Source organism: Pseudopipra pipra, chromosome 9 (assembly GCF_036250125.1).
Source record: "Pseudopipra pipra isolate bDixPip1 chromosome 9, bDixPip1.hap1, whole genome shotgun sequence".
NCBI lineage: Eukaryota > Metazoa > Chordata > Aves > Passeriformes > Pipridae > Pseudopipra > Pseudopipra pipra.
The window spans coordinates 6,187,941-6,205,049 of NC_087557.1; the positions used below are offsets into that span (position 1 = coordinate 6,187,941).

Here is a 17,109-nt window from a genome sequence, read left to right on the forward strand (position 1 = left end):
GGAAACAGCTGCATTGGGTTTCAGTGGTTTTTACCAGTTGTTGCTGTGCTTGCATAGCTATCCCAAAACTTGGACCACTGAATGATGAGGCTTTGAAGTATCTTTGATTGATGTGTCCCTTGCTTCTCCCCTCCAAGGAGCCGGAACATACACCACCTCTTCACTGAGCACGAAGACTGCGAGCACCTCTGACCCTCCTAATATCTGCAAAGTGAAGCCCCAGCAGCTGCAGACAAGCAGCCTGGCTTCTGCCAGTCACTTCTCCCAGCTGAGCTGCATGCCATCCCTCATTGCCCAGCAGCAGCAAAGTCCCCAGGTCTACGTGTCCCAGTCTGCAGCAGGTAATGGTGTTTGTGCCCGAGAAGCCACGTGTCTGCTTTTTTGGAGTTCTGAAGCTGCAGAGTTGAATTTCGTTCTGGTTTTCTCTGCAGTAAAGACAGAATGATGTAGAGCATTCTGTAGCAAATATTCACTAATTGTGTCTTGCTCTAAATCTGCAAGTTTCTGTCAGTAAGTACAAAGATAGTACTGTGTTAGTTCTTTGAGGAAAGTAAATTTGAGTCTCTTAATGCACCGTTTTTCTGTTGCAGAATTGTACATCACTATTTAAGAGCAAGAATGATTGTCTTGATTTCTTTCTTAAAATGCTACAGTTTAGAATTGTGACATATTTTCTTTAAAGAAAATCCTACATTGAGTTAACCTAAATTACATGACTCTATAACATGTTCTTCCCCTTCCTTCACCCGAGCACCTTTTTTTGGCCAGAATCTGTTGCTCATCCCACCAAAATTGTGTGGGATTTAAGATGCCTGTGTGAGATGGATAGACTCTGAGGGAGAGTTGGAAAAGATACCAAAGCTGGTTGGACACCAGCTCTCCAGTTCTGTGTCTTCTCCCAGGCTCTCTGGTAGCAGTCACGCTGGGAAGTAATGACAGTGGCTGCATGTCTAACTCTAGCAGGGAGATGTCTGGAATCAGGTACTAATTGTATTGCTCTTCCTGAGGTACTACAGCTCAAATCCCAGCATTTTATATGGATACAAGTCATCTGTTCAACACCCAACATGCGCGTTTGGCACCACCTTCTCTGGCCCAACAGCAAGGCTTTCAACCAGGGCTTTCTCAGGTACTTGGGCATTTCTTATTCTCTGTTTTCCCCTCCCTGTCCATATTACCTTTAAAGTTCTACTCATGATCCAATGGGGAGAGTGGGACTAAAGACTTGACAAAAAAACAGGTCATGCCTGCCCTTGCCGTTTCATTTTGGTACACACAGGGGGTGTTTGATCTCTGCTGTTGCTGAGAATTAAAGCATTTGTCGTGAAAGTTGAGAAAAGTTTTCATTCACAACTATATGTGAAAGCACATATTCACAGGAGGTGTTTGTGGTCATGTTAGTGCAGGCTTGCTCAGCTTTGGTAGTACAAAATTATATGCAATCTTGTGCAGTTCTTTTGTACACAAATCTAAATGATTAATCTAGTTTCGGCTGGTTATTTGCAAGGAAAAGTGCAAAATTCAACTAGAAAGTAATTTTCTTAGTGGCAGCAATACTATCTCTGCATGCAGCCTTGGGATTTGACATTCTCTGTTTACTTTTCATAATGCTACACAAACCACACATCAAACTGTAGCTTTTCTACGTGGCTTTTGTCCTTGGATATTTAATGTTTTCTTTTTTATGCAGCCCGCTTCAGTTCAGCAGATCCCCATCCCCATCTATGCACCTCTGCAAGGACAGCACCAGGCTCAGCTGAGTTTAGGAGCAGCACCAGCTGTTTCCCAAGCCCAAGAGTTGTTCAATTCCTCCTTACAACCTTATAGGTAGGTAGCATATGCAAATTTCTTTGGGTTTTGAGTGGCAGAATTTATTGAACTTGATTCCCTGCAGACTCGTGTTCTGTGCTCCACAGCTGCCTCATCTTCCTGTCTTCTCCAAAATCTCTTCTGTTTGTCTGAGAACTCTGTATGCAGATTGTGTGTCTAGTCTCCTTGTACAGATTATGCATGATAGTTGTATCTTTAGAAATCCAGGCTAAAAAGCTGAAAACATCAGTATTTCATACTAAGAGAACAGAGAAGGTCTGTCCCTTTAATTCAGCAGTTTTCTAACCAAACCAACACTGGAGTCATGAAACACTTTGAAATCCTAGTTTGAACTCCTTAGATGGTAAAAACTTAACTTCAGATGTGTGGGGGTAGCTGGCTATGTTTTAGAATGTTTTCTGTTTGCTACAAAAGATAATAGTAAGACCAATTGGCATTGGTAGCCAGACAAACTTCCACTGTAAGCCTTTCCAAAGCTTCCTTGCACTTCCTATCAAAACTGACTCACAGCGGTATAATTCTGACCAGTGCTGTTGGTTTCACTTTGAGGAAGTTTCTTTGGAAGTTTAATTGGAGGGTTTTGCCTGGGCTGTAGAAAAACCTGCTTGTTGCAATGTAGAAGACTGAAGCCACAGAAAGTTTAATTAACTACATTTGTATCCTGACTTTGTGCTTGGCTGACTTTGTGGGACCAAGTATTGCTTGTCCTGCCACAGCTGACAAAAGCTGTTGCAAACAGTTGGCTAACTGCAGAAACACAATCAGTTTGGCATGTGCTCCAGATTAAATAAATGCTTCTGGCAGAGGAGGATAAGCTTTGAGAGGTACAAGTTGCTGGTTGAAAAAAAAATGCAACCAAAAGTGAAAAATAAACAACAACAAAAAAAAAACTAGTAAAAAATTTTGTCTGCATTGAAGAAAATCCTCTGCATACAATGTGGAAAGGTTTCTCCAGTGCTCAGAGTAGGACTGTAAGAGTGTTTTGCAGTTAAGGAAAGGTACAAAACAAAGCCAGTCCAGGTGGTGTAACCCAGGTGTTGTGTCAGACCTGCACATGGCCACCACAGCAGTCAATCAATGGGTCCAGTGCTGTACTCACACATAGCCACCATATGATGAACTAAAAAATGTTTGTACATAGAAACACTCTCCTCTGAGCTCCAGAGCTTTGAGAGGGGCATTTGGTTAAAAAAATCTTAATTCTTCAGTCTCAAGGTGGCTCTTAATGGAAATGTTTGGATAGGTGTTTCAGATGGACTTAAGACAACCTGTCTGTGGTGCTTTTGCTGTACTGGCTTTGGTCTTTGTTATTTAACCAAACTGCAGCTTCCTCATGCTGATGACAAAGGCATTGGATATCTGGCTAAAATTAAAGACTGTGTGTGGTCTCTTTTGAAACTAAAACATTCATTTGGAAGCTACAATTGTCAGTATCCAGTGATTTAACCTGTAAGTATTGGAAGTTGGACTGTGGAGTCAAGAGAACAAAGCAGTTTATTTGTGACTAAGTGGAGCTATTCACATGTGCTTCCCTGCCATCCTACCTTATAGCACATGAACTAAGAACTGACAGCTTCTGTATTTTACAGTTAAGTTATCCAAGAACTGTTTTAGCTTGACATGCAAATAGATAAATGTAATTTAAGATTTTTAGTAAAAAGCCTAATCCTTTCTTTTCCTGTGGCCTTTAGTAGCATCTATTATATTGTGTACAGGGTAAATAGAAAAAAAACCCCTTCCTTTCTCACGTGAAAATGTGTTCAGTAGAGCTAAGCATTCTATTTCTATTTAAAGAATATAAACTGTGCTCCTAATTTTTGGTGGCTCGTTGTTGAGCTCTGTCAGCATTTTTATGTATGGTGCTTCAATCCCTTGCAGATCTCAGCAAGCTTTTATGCAGAGTGGTTTGTCTCAGCCGTCGCCAGTGGTTCTGTCTGGTACAGCCTTACACAACTTCCCAGCAGTCCAGCACCAGGAGCTTGCTAAGGCACAGTCCAGCCTGGCATTCCAACAGACTTCTAACACACAGCCTATCCCCATCTTATATGAGCATCAGCTTGGTCAGGCTTCAGGACTGGGAGGCTCTCAGCTCATTGATACCCACATTCTGCAGGTAGGAAATGCTCCAAATGAAAAACTTCTGCAGTGGTTTGATACAGGACATCAAATCTTGCTCAGCTCGGGATAAGCCCACCTATGTGGTAACAGTCAAGGTGACAGGAAGATTAAGACACTTGGAAGAGAATGTTCTTTTAATTTCATTAAGGTACATTAGCATAATCTCTGAATTGAGCCTTGTTCCCCAAATTACAGGGCTCCTCACACTTCTGTCGTTAATTAGAGTTTCAGGTTGAATTTCTGTTATGGTCGGTGATAAAGGGCTGTTGTACCACCTGCAAATGAGAGCTTTGTCACAAACTGAAACCCTCAGGTTGTCAGCTCCCCGTGCTGTGGTTTCTGCTGCACTGGTTGATGTCCAGAGGGATGTCCCACACTGCCTTGGAACTCTCCTGAGTGCTCTTAAGGTAATGGTGTCTCTTGCTGTCCCTAGGCCAGAGCTACGCTCACTCAGGCTTCAAATCTCTACTCTGGGCAAGTTCAACAGCCTGGCCAGAGCAATTTCTACAACACTGCACAGTCTCCCAGTGCTCTCCAGCAGGTAAACTATGGCATGGTAAATTCCCTAAATTGTATTCTTCTTAAAAGCATGTTGTGTTGATGGTGTCTGTGGGGTGGGGGTAGAGGTGGGGGCTCAGAATTTTTAATTCTTCCAAAATGCAAGAATTTCAAGTTAATAGCAAAGGAGAGCTACAGCAGCAGCCCTGAACCAGCTAATTGCTGATAAGGTATATGGCCCTGGCATCCTTCTCTTAAATAGTTCATTTTCCAGTGATGGACAAAGGTTTAATTGGCACAGTGGTGTTGCTAATTGATTGAGGCACATGCTGCTTTTATGGGGGGAATGTATCAGGGATGGTGGAAGGAAACTCCAGGTGCTTTGTGCAGCCTAATGGTTGACCACCAGATCTCACTGAGATGAAACCCAGTGATAACAAATGTGTAGAAAATAACTGAGAAGTCAGCAAATAGGTGATGATACAGGGAAACAAGACAGCCAAGGCAGTAACCAGGAATCTGTATCAGGAGGTTTGTAAAACACCTCCAGTGATTTTAAGGCTTTTTAATTCCTTTGTGAAAGAACTGTTTATTAGCTGTGTGCAAGCATTGTCATATTCACAGGATGCTGTCTAGAGGTTTCTATCTTCTGGTTCAGTTTTTTTATTTAAGTGGCCTTAAAAAAAAAACCAAACTTCTGATGGACTGATTTATTATAGTAGCCTACCTCATACACATGAAAAGTTGCCAAGACAAGAAATGTAGAAGAGTCATGAAAAAATTGGATCTCATCTATTGGAAATCTAGCATGAAGTTTTAAGGACCTTTTAGAAGGGTTAGTGATTATAATGTGTTCAGTCCTGGCTGTCTCTATACTTTTAATCTGTTATCCTGCAGAGCAGAATCCTAGTAAGCCTTTTTTCTAGCCACACTCAGAATATAATTTTGCAGGTTGTGGATCGTCAGAGTAGGACGTGCAGTGACTTCTGCCAGTCAGGTCACTGCTGTGGTATTTTCACACTTACCACTCTGTGGTGTTTTCAGCCCATAGCACTCTCTGTAAGTGCAAGCAAGGGACAGGCTGCAGTTTGTTGGGGTTGTTTTTAACTTCAGACTGCTAGTTGTTGGAACTTCTGGAAAGTTAAATCTAGTTTTCATCCCAAACAGTGTCCTTTGATGACTAAAATTGTCTAAGTAAACAACTAAGCCAATCCAGTCCCCTCCCCAACTCGCTATTTTGTTCTGCTTTTGTTTGAGTTAAATTTACTTCTTCATACAGTGAAATCATGTTGAAGGATGTTGAGGTTGGGAGATGCCATGCAACTTTGTTTCTGAAAAGCAAAGACCCAAATGCCATTAGAATTGATTATAAAGGCAGACTGAACAATAAATTAACTTGTTTGCTTGCAGCTCTCTGGGTAAATGTATGAACTCATTAAGCCATTTGCCTTGAATAAAGCTGAAGTTGTAGAACTACTAATGAAAATTAAATAATGGCCTTAGTGTCTCTGTTACTGGTGATTCTGCACTTTCTTTCCAGGTGACGGTACCTCTGCCAGGATCCCAGATTTCTTTGCCCAACTTTGGATCCACAGCACAGCCACTGATTGCCCTGCCCCAGTCTTTACAACCACCACTACAGCACACACCACCACAAGCCCAGGCTCAGAATCTGAGCAGGCCTGCACAAGTAACCCAGCCTTTCCGAGGACTGATCCCAGCAGGAACTCAGCACAGCATGATCGCTGCCACTGGAAAGGTAACAGCTCTGGTACATCTGCAGGACTGAAATTATTGGGTTATACAACCAACATGTTGACTTACACCTAAAAATCTGCCTCAGCTCTAAAAGGTAGGGAGGGGAGAACAGGAAAGGCAGTCAGTGTTAGTGCCTGAGTGCCTGGGTCTGTGTGTTTTGTGAAGGTTTAGCTAGGGGTCTGTAGCTACTGGTCCATTTGCACTGTAGGAATACCTGGTTTGATAGTGACTTTGTGGACCACTAGGGCATTTCGTGTAGAAGCCATGTAGAAAATGGTACTGAACCATTGTTAGAGCAGCTGGCAAACAACTGTCAGGGCTGGTGTCTGATTCTGGTCATGCTTGCATTTGTTGCCTTGTTTCTGGACTCACACCCAGAGCAAGTTGTGTGGGTTCAAGAGCTTCCAGTGCAACAAAGTGGAGTTTTAGGGGCTTCAATGGACTCTGATCAGCTCTGACCTTAAACTGGAATTAAACTCAGCAAGCTGCATATTAAGAATGTAGCATTTTATGCAAGACAGAACCTTTGATGTGTAATTAAAAAAGAAAGCTGATCTGGCAGCCGAGGAAAACTCCCTGAGTGACTGCTCCAGTAAGGAAATAACACTGAAATAGTGTAAGAAACTTGAATGTCTAGAGGGGAATTCTCTCCTTTATCTGAAGCTGCTAAGGTAGTTGCCAATGAGTACATGCATGAAGCTGGCTTGCAATCACAAGGTCTCTTGTCTTAGATGGAATCCCAGATTTACAGGCACCTGGGATTTTTGGATAGTGTGCAGCACAAGACATCTGGAGTAAACTTACAGGTGAGCAGTGGCTGATAACACTGGACATGAACTCAGCTAAGGTTTCTGTCAGGTACAGCAAGGTCTTTCCCCACCTCAGGGAGTAATCTGCCTCTGGAGCTGCACCTGAAATCCCTACAGCCTGTGGCCTAGATTTTAGGGTGCTTTGGAGTATAAAATGACCCCGCTGTTCCAGAGAATTACAGCTGTGATAAGAAAAATCTCTCTCGAGCGTTAATTCCATGTCTTGGGCAGTGGTGGCACCCAGAGTTCGAGACCACCCAGATGGAAGTGTTCAGCCTGTCACCCCCAGAGTGTATGTGATGATTTTGGCACTGGGCACTTTTCCAGCTTGATGAGATCTGGCCAAATCTTTCCACCTTTATAGTTGTTATGAGCCCACCTTGCAAGCAGCATGTTTCCTGCCACAGTTGTCGTTGGAAAATGATCACTCATTTCAGCAAAAAATGAGGATGCAGTGGGTTGATGTCCTTAGATGACTCTCCAACCCTGCTCTAAGGATTCCATCATGTTCCTGTTAGAGAAAGCTTAAAACAGCCTCTCATTTTTAACTGATTTATTGTTGCTGTTATGCTTCATGGGCCTGTGTGGAAATACACTGTTGCAGAGACTTAATTTATTCTGTTCAGTGTATCTGCAATATAGCATGCAAGATTCATTGCTCCAGTTAGTCTGCAGATCTTTTTTCCTTGAGTGACAGCTCCATTTTGCTGTGCTTTAAGTTTTTTTTTTTATAAAACTGGACTATTTTATGTCATTTTTCTTTTCAGCATTTTTTGGGATTATTTCTAAATATTTTCATGTGGTACCTGAGATGGGAATCTCAGATAAAGAGATTTGAACTTCAAAACATATCTTTTTTTTTTTTAGGGCCAAATAGATGAAATTACTCTCAAATCCCCTTTCCTTGTGCAGGAGGATCAAGTTAGAAAGCCACTACCAAGTGCCAGATAGTGCAGGAAAATTGTACAGAGAGGTGCTTGTGGTGCTGGGCTTATCCTAATTATAAGAGTCCATTCTCCAGTGAGGCTTTCATCTCCACTTAAATTACCTGTTTTCATTGAGGTAAGCTAACAGCTGCTTAGCAAATCTAATTTTTTTAATTAGAATTAACATGTCAGTTGCTGTGTTTTTCAGATATCAGAAATGGACCTGAAGGCCTTTGGAGGTGGCATTGATGTTAAACCTGGAACACCACCAGTTACTGGCAGAAGTACTACTCCAACCTCCAGTCCCTTCCGGTAAATCTGCCTTAAGCTCAGAATTCCTTGAAATCAGAGCTAGAAAATGTACCTAGTCATGCATGAGCAGCCAGTTCTGAAGGGTATGAGGTGAGGGGCCACTGATGTAAAATACGGTGCTTAAATCTTAGCTTACAAGCAGCATTCCAGTAGATCATCACATCTGTTGTAGTTAAACACAAGTACATAGCTCTGAAGTAAAATGTGAAAAATATTTTTTGATTACATGAAACTAAACACGTCACGTGAAATGACCTGGGATTGTACCAGTGGGGCACTGAAGTGGCAGGGAAGAGGTACTTTGGGATAAACTCTGTGACAGTTTATCTTAATTGTGGTGTTCTAAGTAAAATCACTTAAAGGCTTAGACAGCAGTTGTGGCAGCAGTTCTGTTTAAAGGGGTAGGGGTTGTTGCAAGATCCACAAGCTTCTCACCAGTGAAATTAGTAAGCTAGGCAGCCTCCTTCAAGTTCACACAATGCTGGTGTGTGTGGAGCTTAGTTGGTGGCCCTGCCACTGGTGCCCTGCTGCTGGTTTCACCTTGAGTAACTGCATCACCCACAGTCTGCATGTGAGAGCTCTCTGCCAGTCAAGCCCTGTTTCCTAAAGCAGGCTGTTTGGTCTTTATTTTCTCTGAGGGTTGTTTGCTGCCCTGCCCCCAGATAATCTTTCAAGCTTCATGTAATTCATGGTGATTCAACACCTTGAAAGTTTTAATGGAGGGTCACGTTCTTGGCTAAGTAAAACAGGGGGAGTAGTGTTTTCTGTGAATTCTTGAAATCTGTTCAAGTGCATTTTGGAAGGTTTGTCAACAGGTCAGAGTTGAAGCAGCTGCAAATGTTCACTGCCTGTTGTGACAAGCTCTGAACTTGCCACAATAGAGCAAACAGTGTGAAGGGGCAGGACTGGGCAGGGATGGGAAGGAGAACACACTTCTTACATTAGTATTTGTGTCCTGAATACTTTAAGGAAAGGTCTCTTTCACACAGACATACCCTGGAATCTTTCTATATCCTAAATATTTCTGATTATGGTTTCTCCTTGTATTCTAAAGTTCTGAGTTTGTTTGCATGTAGATGAAGCTTCACACCAGCTTCTCGAAGAGCTTTATTTTTTTTACCCCTCCAATGCTAAATTTCTAGTTGTAACTAAAGGCAGAAACATCCTCTGAATGAAAGCAGTGTGATTTTTAACTGGAGTTCTTTCCCTTAGGGCCAGTTCTACAAGTCCTAACAATCAGTCCAATAAAATGAACAGCATTGTCTACCAGAAGCAGTTCCAGTCAGCAGCTGCTGCTGTAAGAATGACACAGCCATTTCCTGCACAATTTGCACCCCAGGTAGGTGATTGGTGGCTTCCTACAAACAGATTTTTTTTCTCTGTATGACCTGGTGACTACCTTGACTGTGTCTCCTCAGGCTTTATCATGGGGAGATACAAAATGGCATCCTTAAAATGAAATGGCGTAAGAAAGCTGATTTCAAAGCAAAAAAGTACCTCTCTGATCTTGCTAACTAGTAGTGCTGATTTTGTGGTGTTGTGCACACTCAGGAATGTAATACAAGTTGTGAATGATGTAGAACAGACAGTGTTCTGGCTTCCCCAGGCAGCTGTAATGCACCTCGTCCTGCAAAAACGGGTCACTTGGTTGGGGAAGGGGAGGAGCTTTGTGTCTCAGAAGGGTCCCAGTGCATATTTTAAATGCTCAAAGACAAAGCAGATTTGCAGCTCTGAAGTACTGAAGGAGCAGTTCAGGTTGGAAAAGATCTCTGAGGTCAAATAGTCCATACAAGGCAGGGCTGATGGCAAAGGGTTTGATTTGCTTTGGCATTCCAGGGAGCACAGCTTACAAGGGTGGTGCATCCCTGTTACAGGTGTCTCTAACCAGGCTGCTAGGGAAATGTAGCCTCTCTAAAAATGTAGGATATTTCTGTCTTTTAGCATTTGGAGTGTTGGACTGCAGGACTTGTGGATTTGATTTCTGGATTGCCACTAGCAGAAACTACATCACCTTTCCAGGGCTGCCTTTCTCTAGTGGCTCCTCCACTGCCTTGCGAGGGTTTTCTCCCTTTTTACATGCTGGGTTGAAGTTGTTGGTGCTGCTTTCAGCCACAGCAGCACTGTAGGGCTGGCTTTTTCTTGGAGTTCAGGCGTGGCTTTTCCTAGCAAAAAAGCCTGTTTTCTTGACATAGCAGAGTAGCAGCTTTTCCCCCTTTAAGATAATGCCAACGTGCAATCTAGTTGGCGATTTTCTAATTGAGAACTGTCTCTTCTTGTTGTTTTTCCCCCACTTAGATCCTCTCTCAGCCTAACCTGCTCCCTCCATTGATAAGAGCCCCATTTACTAACACCTTCCCAGCGCCTGTTCAGAGGCTGCCAGTAGCACTGCATAGTCAGATGCCGTCTCAGATGACCACAGGCCTTATGAGCCACCCTCAGTTACCACGTGTGGCCAGAGGTCCTTGTGGATCAGTACCTGGAGCCAGAGGCAGTCAGGCCCAGGCTGCGCTGAAGGCTGAACGAGACATGAAGGTTAGTATGTGAACAGCAGAGCTGCTGCTGCCACCAGTTCAGTCTGACAGCTCTAGGGCAGGGATGTGTCTGCAAATCAGGGCTTCAGGAAAAGGCCTCTGGACCCAAAGCTGGTAGCTGGGTTTTTAACAGCTGAAAACAGACCTTCTCTAAGCCCTGTTGTTTTTTAACAAGAATTTTAAAATATTTGTAGGGAGCTTCCTTTCTCAGGTGGTCCCGTGGTCAGCAGCTGTAGAGCTGCCACTGCTGTCCAAGGCAATGTGACAACGAGGTGTCAAGAGCCTGGATTTTTATTGAATGAGTGATAAAGCTTCACACCTGGCTGTCACCTCTCATTTCACACCCCAGCTCTGAGCAGCACTGTGGACCCTCCTGTTCCAGCCAGCCTCGCTCCTTGGGGACTCTGAAGAGTCATTTCCCGGTGGTTTGAAATGCCTCTGGTTAATTCTCTGTGGAAGAATGCAGTACATGGTGCACTGCACAGAACAGGGGGCTGCATTTCAGTAGCAGGGGATGAAAGTCATCAAACTTGTTACAGCACTTTGGGACCCTTCAGGTCGAGGCAAACTCTTCTTCCCACGGCAGGACTGCAGTGTGGGATGTCTGTAGGGGCACCATTGGACACTCAGCCTATTTGCTACAGAGTGAGTTGCTTGAATAGATGGTACTTAGGAGTACTTAGGAGCTCCTTCATCTACTGCCATTCAATGTAACACATGCACTGTTGTATAAAAGCAAGAGAATGTGGTGGTCCTGGTTTTGCATGGCTGTAGGAGAATTAGTTACCCCTTAAATTGTAGGTAGTTGGTCCATTTAGTTTCTACCACCAATTCATGCAAAGACTTACCAGGTGATGCTTCGTGTATTGTCCTGACTCTGTATTGTGCATTGAATCTGGCCAGTCATAGCAAATACTAATACACAGTTCTGGTTTCCTGAACCTCCCTGCAAACACTGTGGAAAGGAATGAGAGTTACTCTGTCACACTTGGTTACTTGGGATCAAGTCATCCAGCCTTAACCTCAGGGGATGGCTGAAATCTGGGCTAAAGATTTCAGGTGTCCACCTGGCTCCAGTAAAATCAGGCTGTTGCTGCAGTCTTGCACACCAGAGTTCACAGGTTTGTTTTCTGTTCTGTTGCTGCTTGAGTTACTTGGAGCAACTACACAGTGTGAGAGCCAAGGCCTCTTGTTCCAGGCATTTGCTGTTTTGTCCCCCACCCCTGTTGTTGTGTCTGTGTTTCCCAGCTCCATTTTCTGAAAAAAAAACCCCACAAACAAAAAAAACAAACATAAAATACTTGGAGAGGTACATGGCTTAGTGCCTGTATTGCAGTTGGGGCTCCTTCTGTTAAGATACACCTTTTTAATTTAAAAAAAAGATTTTTGACTGCATTGGGCTTAATTGTGCAGTTTCCAAAAGATTGAACTCTGATGGAACTCCTGCTTTGCCTGAGTGTGGGCAGGAAAGCCAAGTGCTTGGTGTGAAGTGTCTGGTCTGCACAGTGGAACTGGAACATGTGGCAGGGCAGGGTTACTGGTAGGATTCAGAGGAGGGATTTGAAGGAAGCCAGGCAGTAGTTTGTGCTGCCTGAGACGAGTGCTTGCTTGGAGTGGGAAAAGATAAGGCTTCAGCTTACATATAGCACAATCTTGAATCTGGTTCACTTGCATCCCCATTGCAGGTTCTGAAGTCTGTGTTCAGAGCCACGGGGGGGGGAAATCTGTGTGCTCAGAGTAGGCTGTGGTGCTGTGAGAGCCCCTGCACTCCGAGGTGCAGCGCACACGGCAGGAGCAGGGACAGCTGGAGTGCCCTGGGTGCCCACGGGAGTGTCCTGCACACACCCTCTGGCCACGTCTGACCTGTGCTGAGGGGGGAGCTGCAGCTTGAGCCTGCTGTCAGCAGTGTTTATACTTCTAAAGCTCTGCAACAGTAGTGGCATAAAAAGATGTTAGATAGTGCTTCAGACTGTTGTCCTTGATCCTCTTTTCCTGGGGGCAGGATTAGGAAGAGGAAGGGAAGCCTAGGCATGAAGTTAAGCTACTGCTGAGGAGCCAAGCACCCATGGTGACATCTGGAAAGCAACTGGATGGACACTGCCTTTCTAGGAAAGTCTGGCCACTGCGGTCAGTCCTTTCCCCTTTGTTGAGGAAATACTTTTGTGAAGTCACTCTTATTCCAATGCCCTCTCTTCAGTAAACTTATTTTCTCCCTCTCTTAAGGCAAAGCAGAGAGCAGAGGTACTTCAGTCCACCCAGAGATTCTTTTCTGAGCAGCAGCAGCAGCAGAGCAAACCCATAGGAGGCAAAGCCCAGAAAGTGGAGGAGAATGGAAGCAAACCCCCCGAGGCAATTGCTGATTCCTCAGGAGTCTGCCAGGACAAAACGGAGGAGAAGCCCGCGCCTGCACCCGCTGCCACACCGAAACCTGTCAGAACTGGACCAATCAAACCTCAGGCAATCAAAACCGAGGAAACTAAATCTTAGAGGCTGTGTTCCCGTGGAGGGGGGCAGAGGGGAGGGTGGGCGAGGTGTCAGCAGCATGAGTTTGTGGCCTGAAGGCCGAGGCAGCAGCCTGCTCTCCCTGCAGGGCTCCGAGCAGCCTGAAGGGGCACAGGAGCCATCAGCAGTTACAGGTGCAAACTGCTGGGTGTCCAGCTGAGCTCCTGGGCTCTGGGGGTTCGTGTCTCCTCTGACAGCATGAAGGCTGCTCTCGGTGCGTGCACGTTTCACACGTGTGCACGTTTTGGCTTACACACCTTCTGCTTCCCACGGTGAGAAACATGGAGAAGTGGCCATGGCAGGGAAGAAGGTGGTGGGGAGGCATGTTCCTGGCTGACACGATGACTTCTCTTATTTTCTTCAGGCTCTGATCTTCAGCTGCTATTTATCTTTTTATAAACCCATGAGTATGACAACATGCAGTTCTGAAGATGGTGCTGGGCCAAGTAATGTGTGTTAAGTTTTTAGTGACTTAAGAAGCTTCTATCTTGTAACAAACAGAGGGATCCATAGCTGGCAAAATTGCCTTTGCCACGCGAGGTCTAACCTAACGTGACACAGTGATGCTGGTGGTGTTGGATTTCCCTCTGGAAGCAGTGCTTTGCTGGCTGCTGCTGCTTGGATGACAATACTCTGCATTTAGATCACCACATGAAAACGCTACTTGGCCACCTGTGTCCTCTCCACCCGCTGCCCCCTCAGTGGCTCTCACCCCTGGAGTTGAAAGGTTCGTTGCATCAATAGTCAGGTTTGTTCCGTTCACCCCTGTCCAGGTGTCTTTATATGATGCGAGTGGTCTCTAAACGGTTCCAGTTTCTGTCTGTGATACAGCAACGAGCACTTAAACTGTGCCACGAGAACTACAGAAACCTTACTGATTAATGAGAGTTTATCTCAAAGGTGCATTTTCATATCAGAGCTGAGTCGCACCACCTCCTTGCCCACAGTGTGCTGGAAAGTAGAATCAAGTCAAATAAATGCCTTTTTAATTGTATCCTCTAGTATTCTAGCTGTAGGACAGTACTGTATGATACTTCTGTGAATGTAAGATATCCTGTACCTGCTTATGATATGTAGTAGTGACTGTGCTATACTGGAGCTGTTTTTAATAATGTTATTCTAGAGGTTTTTTTTCCAGACAATGATTGAAAAAGCTAATAAAAAGCACCAGGTACCACATCAGTAGCAGAATTTGCTGGTTTTTTCTTGGATTTTTTTTTTCCTTTTCTTTTTTTTTTTTTTTCTTTTTTTTTTACATTTTTTGGAAGGAAGAGTTGAAAGTCTAATGTGTATAATTTTGTTCAAATGACTGCAGAAGCTGGAAAGGCTGTTGCTGCTATTGATGCCTAGTGAATCGCTATTGGTTATCTTTTTATATAAATATATATATAATTTGAATTTTTGGAAACTCTAGCTGTGATGTCAACTTTGGAAAAAAGTATCCCACTTGTAGTGTGAGTTGGCATTGTACAGAAATTAACAGCCATATTGGTCTAGAAATGTTAAACTTAATTTTTTTTCCATTTGTACAGGGGTAACGCACTGTATGAAATATGTACGGTCTTATTTACATGGGTTTGATTACAGAAACTAATAAAGTATTCTCTAAATAAAGCCCCCGGGTGCTCTGGTGATTGGTGCAGCGATGGGAGCGGTGCCAAGGGAAAGCAGGCTGCTGAGGAAAACACTGGAACAGCTCATTGCTGTACCCCCAGCACTGTCACGCTCCCTCTGCAGTGAAGGTCTCCCAGGATGTGGCTTCCATCTCTCCATGGAAGGAGCCTGATGGGTGTGGTTGCCACATGTTCCATCTCCAGCCCGTGGGAGCTGCCTGGTGCTGGTGGTTCCCCAGGGAGGAGCCGCTCAGCAGAGGAGGCTGGGATATCCCCAGCTGGTGAGTGACAACACCCTGGCAGCACCAGGGGTAAAGGCAAGAGGTTTCCTGCCAGAGAGAGCTTGGCCTGAGCCTTCCCAGCCCCCCCGGGCCCAGCCCTGGGATGTGGGGTTCAGGAGAGGCAGGACACTGTCAGCTGCCACCAGGGGAAACTTGCTTCCCAACCTTCTCATGTTTGGTCTCCGAGAAGTAATTCCTGCCTTGGGAGAAGGTGCTGGTTGGCAAAGCCAGGCAGGGATGTTGGGGGGCAGCTGGGCAGGTTGACCTTTGGTCAGGGGTGTTGCTGCCCGGCCCCGCAGTGGGTCAGGAAGCAGCAGACTGGGGCCACCAGGAGAGCTGGAGCCCTGCCCGGGTTGGTGCTGTTTGGGGGTAGAACTGCAGCAATATGGAGTAAATAAAAGATTCTGTAATCCACAAACAAGCAGTGGGCAGGGGAGTAACCTCCAAGCAGGTAACACTGCAGGTAAATCACCTTTTTCATAAGGATACCTCTGAGCACAACTGCAGTAAACACTCGGGAAAAGGAGGAGGTGGGGAACTGAGTGAATGTAGACACTGATTTGATCTATAAATGTGCTATAAAGTTAATTGAGCTCTGCTGATGTTTCCCTGGTTTGAGGTTGTCTTCTGCCTGTTTCACCCCAAAAATGGGAACTCATTCACCAGAGTATTCTATTTTTAAGGAAATGCTGTTAAAAGGATTAATGTTAAATTCTGTGGTAATAAAGGAAGTAAATTCTGTGGTAACTAGGAAGTCAGACAAATTTTCCACAGCTGGCTTTGGGAATGTACCAGGCTTTGGGCTGTTTCTTGCACAGAACTGAATGAGGGTAATATTTCTGCAGAAACTTAATTAAAAGCAAATTCTTGGGCATTTTATGCCTCCAAATAACCCAGTTTTGATGTGTGTCTCTCCAAAACCCCAAACCACCCTGGCTGCCTTTGAGGCCAGGTGGAGCTTTCAGTCACTGACCCCAGTTCATCAAATATTTTTATGACATTTAATCAGATAACTTGCCCCTGGCTATTTACGCTGGTGTAGCTCTTGCTTTTTTAATTTGTGTGGGATTTGGTGTGTAATCTCTTTTCTAGGACCCTGGTCATCAGAAAGAATTGTGCCGAACCTCCCAGAAATTAGGGAACTATTTTGTTGGGGTAATTAATTTTTTTTCCCTTTAATAATGTTCAGGCTGTGAAAAGACTGTAACTTTTCTCAAGGGCAGGAGCCAGAAGGGGGTTAAGTGTGACTGGGCCCAGACCCAGCAACCCCCCTGGGCTCAGGCTGGCTTCTTGCTGGGATGCAGGAGGGGAGGGCTTGTTTTCCCAAAGCCTGTTAAGTAAAGCTGTGTATTCAGCACTGTTCAGCTCCAGCCCAGCTTTCTGGAAATCCTGTGTACACTGGCTTGTCTTCATTTATTTTCGTAGTCAATTAAAAGATGGACTTCCCAGCCTGAAAAGGCCCCGGGGCGGGGTGGGCTGGGGCTGTCTGCCCTCGGTGTCTGGGCTCAGCGAGGTGCTGCTGCTCCCCGGGGCTTTGCACAAACCCTGCCTTTCATCCTGGGGCTCGGCTCACGCCCCCAGGGAGCTGCGGGGTGAAGGGAGGCTCCAGCCTCGCCTCCCATCCTGTTCTGGGACAGAAATGCCTTTCTCCCATCCTCACTGCCTGGCTGTCTGTGCACTGGGTGGGCAGGTCCCAGCTGGGGTGGCTCAGCACTGTGTCAGCAGGATCTGGCTGCTGCTGCCTCGCTCTTCCTGGGTCCAGAGGGTCCCTGACAGCCCCTGCCTGCTCCTGGGTGAGCCCCAGCTTTACTGCCCCAGATCTTGCCCTGCCCACCTCTGGCTCACCAAACCCCTTATGCACAGAGTGAGTCTCACTTTTTACAGCCATCACATATTTTTCCAAAATAAAGCGTGGGAATGATACAAAAGCC

At 45.1% G+C, this 17,109-nt stretch overlaps 1 protein-coding gene across 15 annotated transcripts in view; it reads left to right on the forward strand.

Moving 5' to 3' along the window:
• The window catches only part of PRRC2C (proline rich coiled-coil 2C), a 70,889-nt gene extending 55,991 nt beyond the window's left edge, over window positions 1-14,898 (forward strand). For 6 of the 15 annotated variants that reach the window (XM_064664315.1, XM_064664325.1, XM_064664324.1 and 3 more), the window contains 9 exons: window positions 138-341; window positions 1,008-1,129; window positions 1,691-1,827; window positions 3,709-3,943; window positions 4,382-4,504; window positions 5,987-6,205; window positions 8,148-8,251; window positions 9,464-9,590; window positions 13,006-14,898. In XM_064664315.1, coding sequence (XP_064520385.1) covers window positions 138-341; window positions 1,008-1,129; window positions 1,691-1,827; window positions 3,709-3,943; window positions 4,382-4,504; window positions 5,987-6,205; window positions 8,148-8,251; window positions 9,464-9,590; window positions 13,006-13,269 — 1,535 coding nt within the window. In that variant the 3' untranslated portion in view covers window positions 13,270-14,898. Of the gene's footprint in view, window positions 1-137; window positions 342-1,007; window positions 1,130-1,690; window positions 1,828-3,708; window positions 3,944-4,381; window positions 4,505-5,986; window positions 6,206-8,147; window positions 8,252-9,463; window positions 9,591-10,546; window positions 10,816-13,005 lie in introns of those variants that run through there. The other 9 variants (XM_064664320.1, XM_064664326.1, XM_064664328.1 and 6 more) reach the window with 7 other exon arrangements.
• The last annotated feature ends 2,211 nt before the right edge of the window (window positions 14,899-17,109 follow it).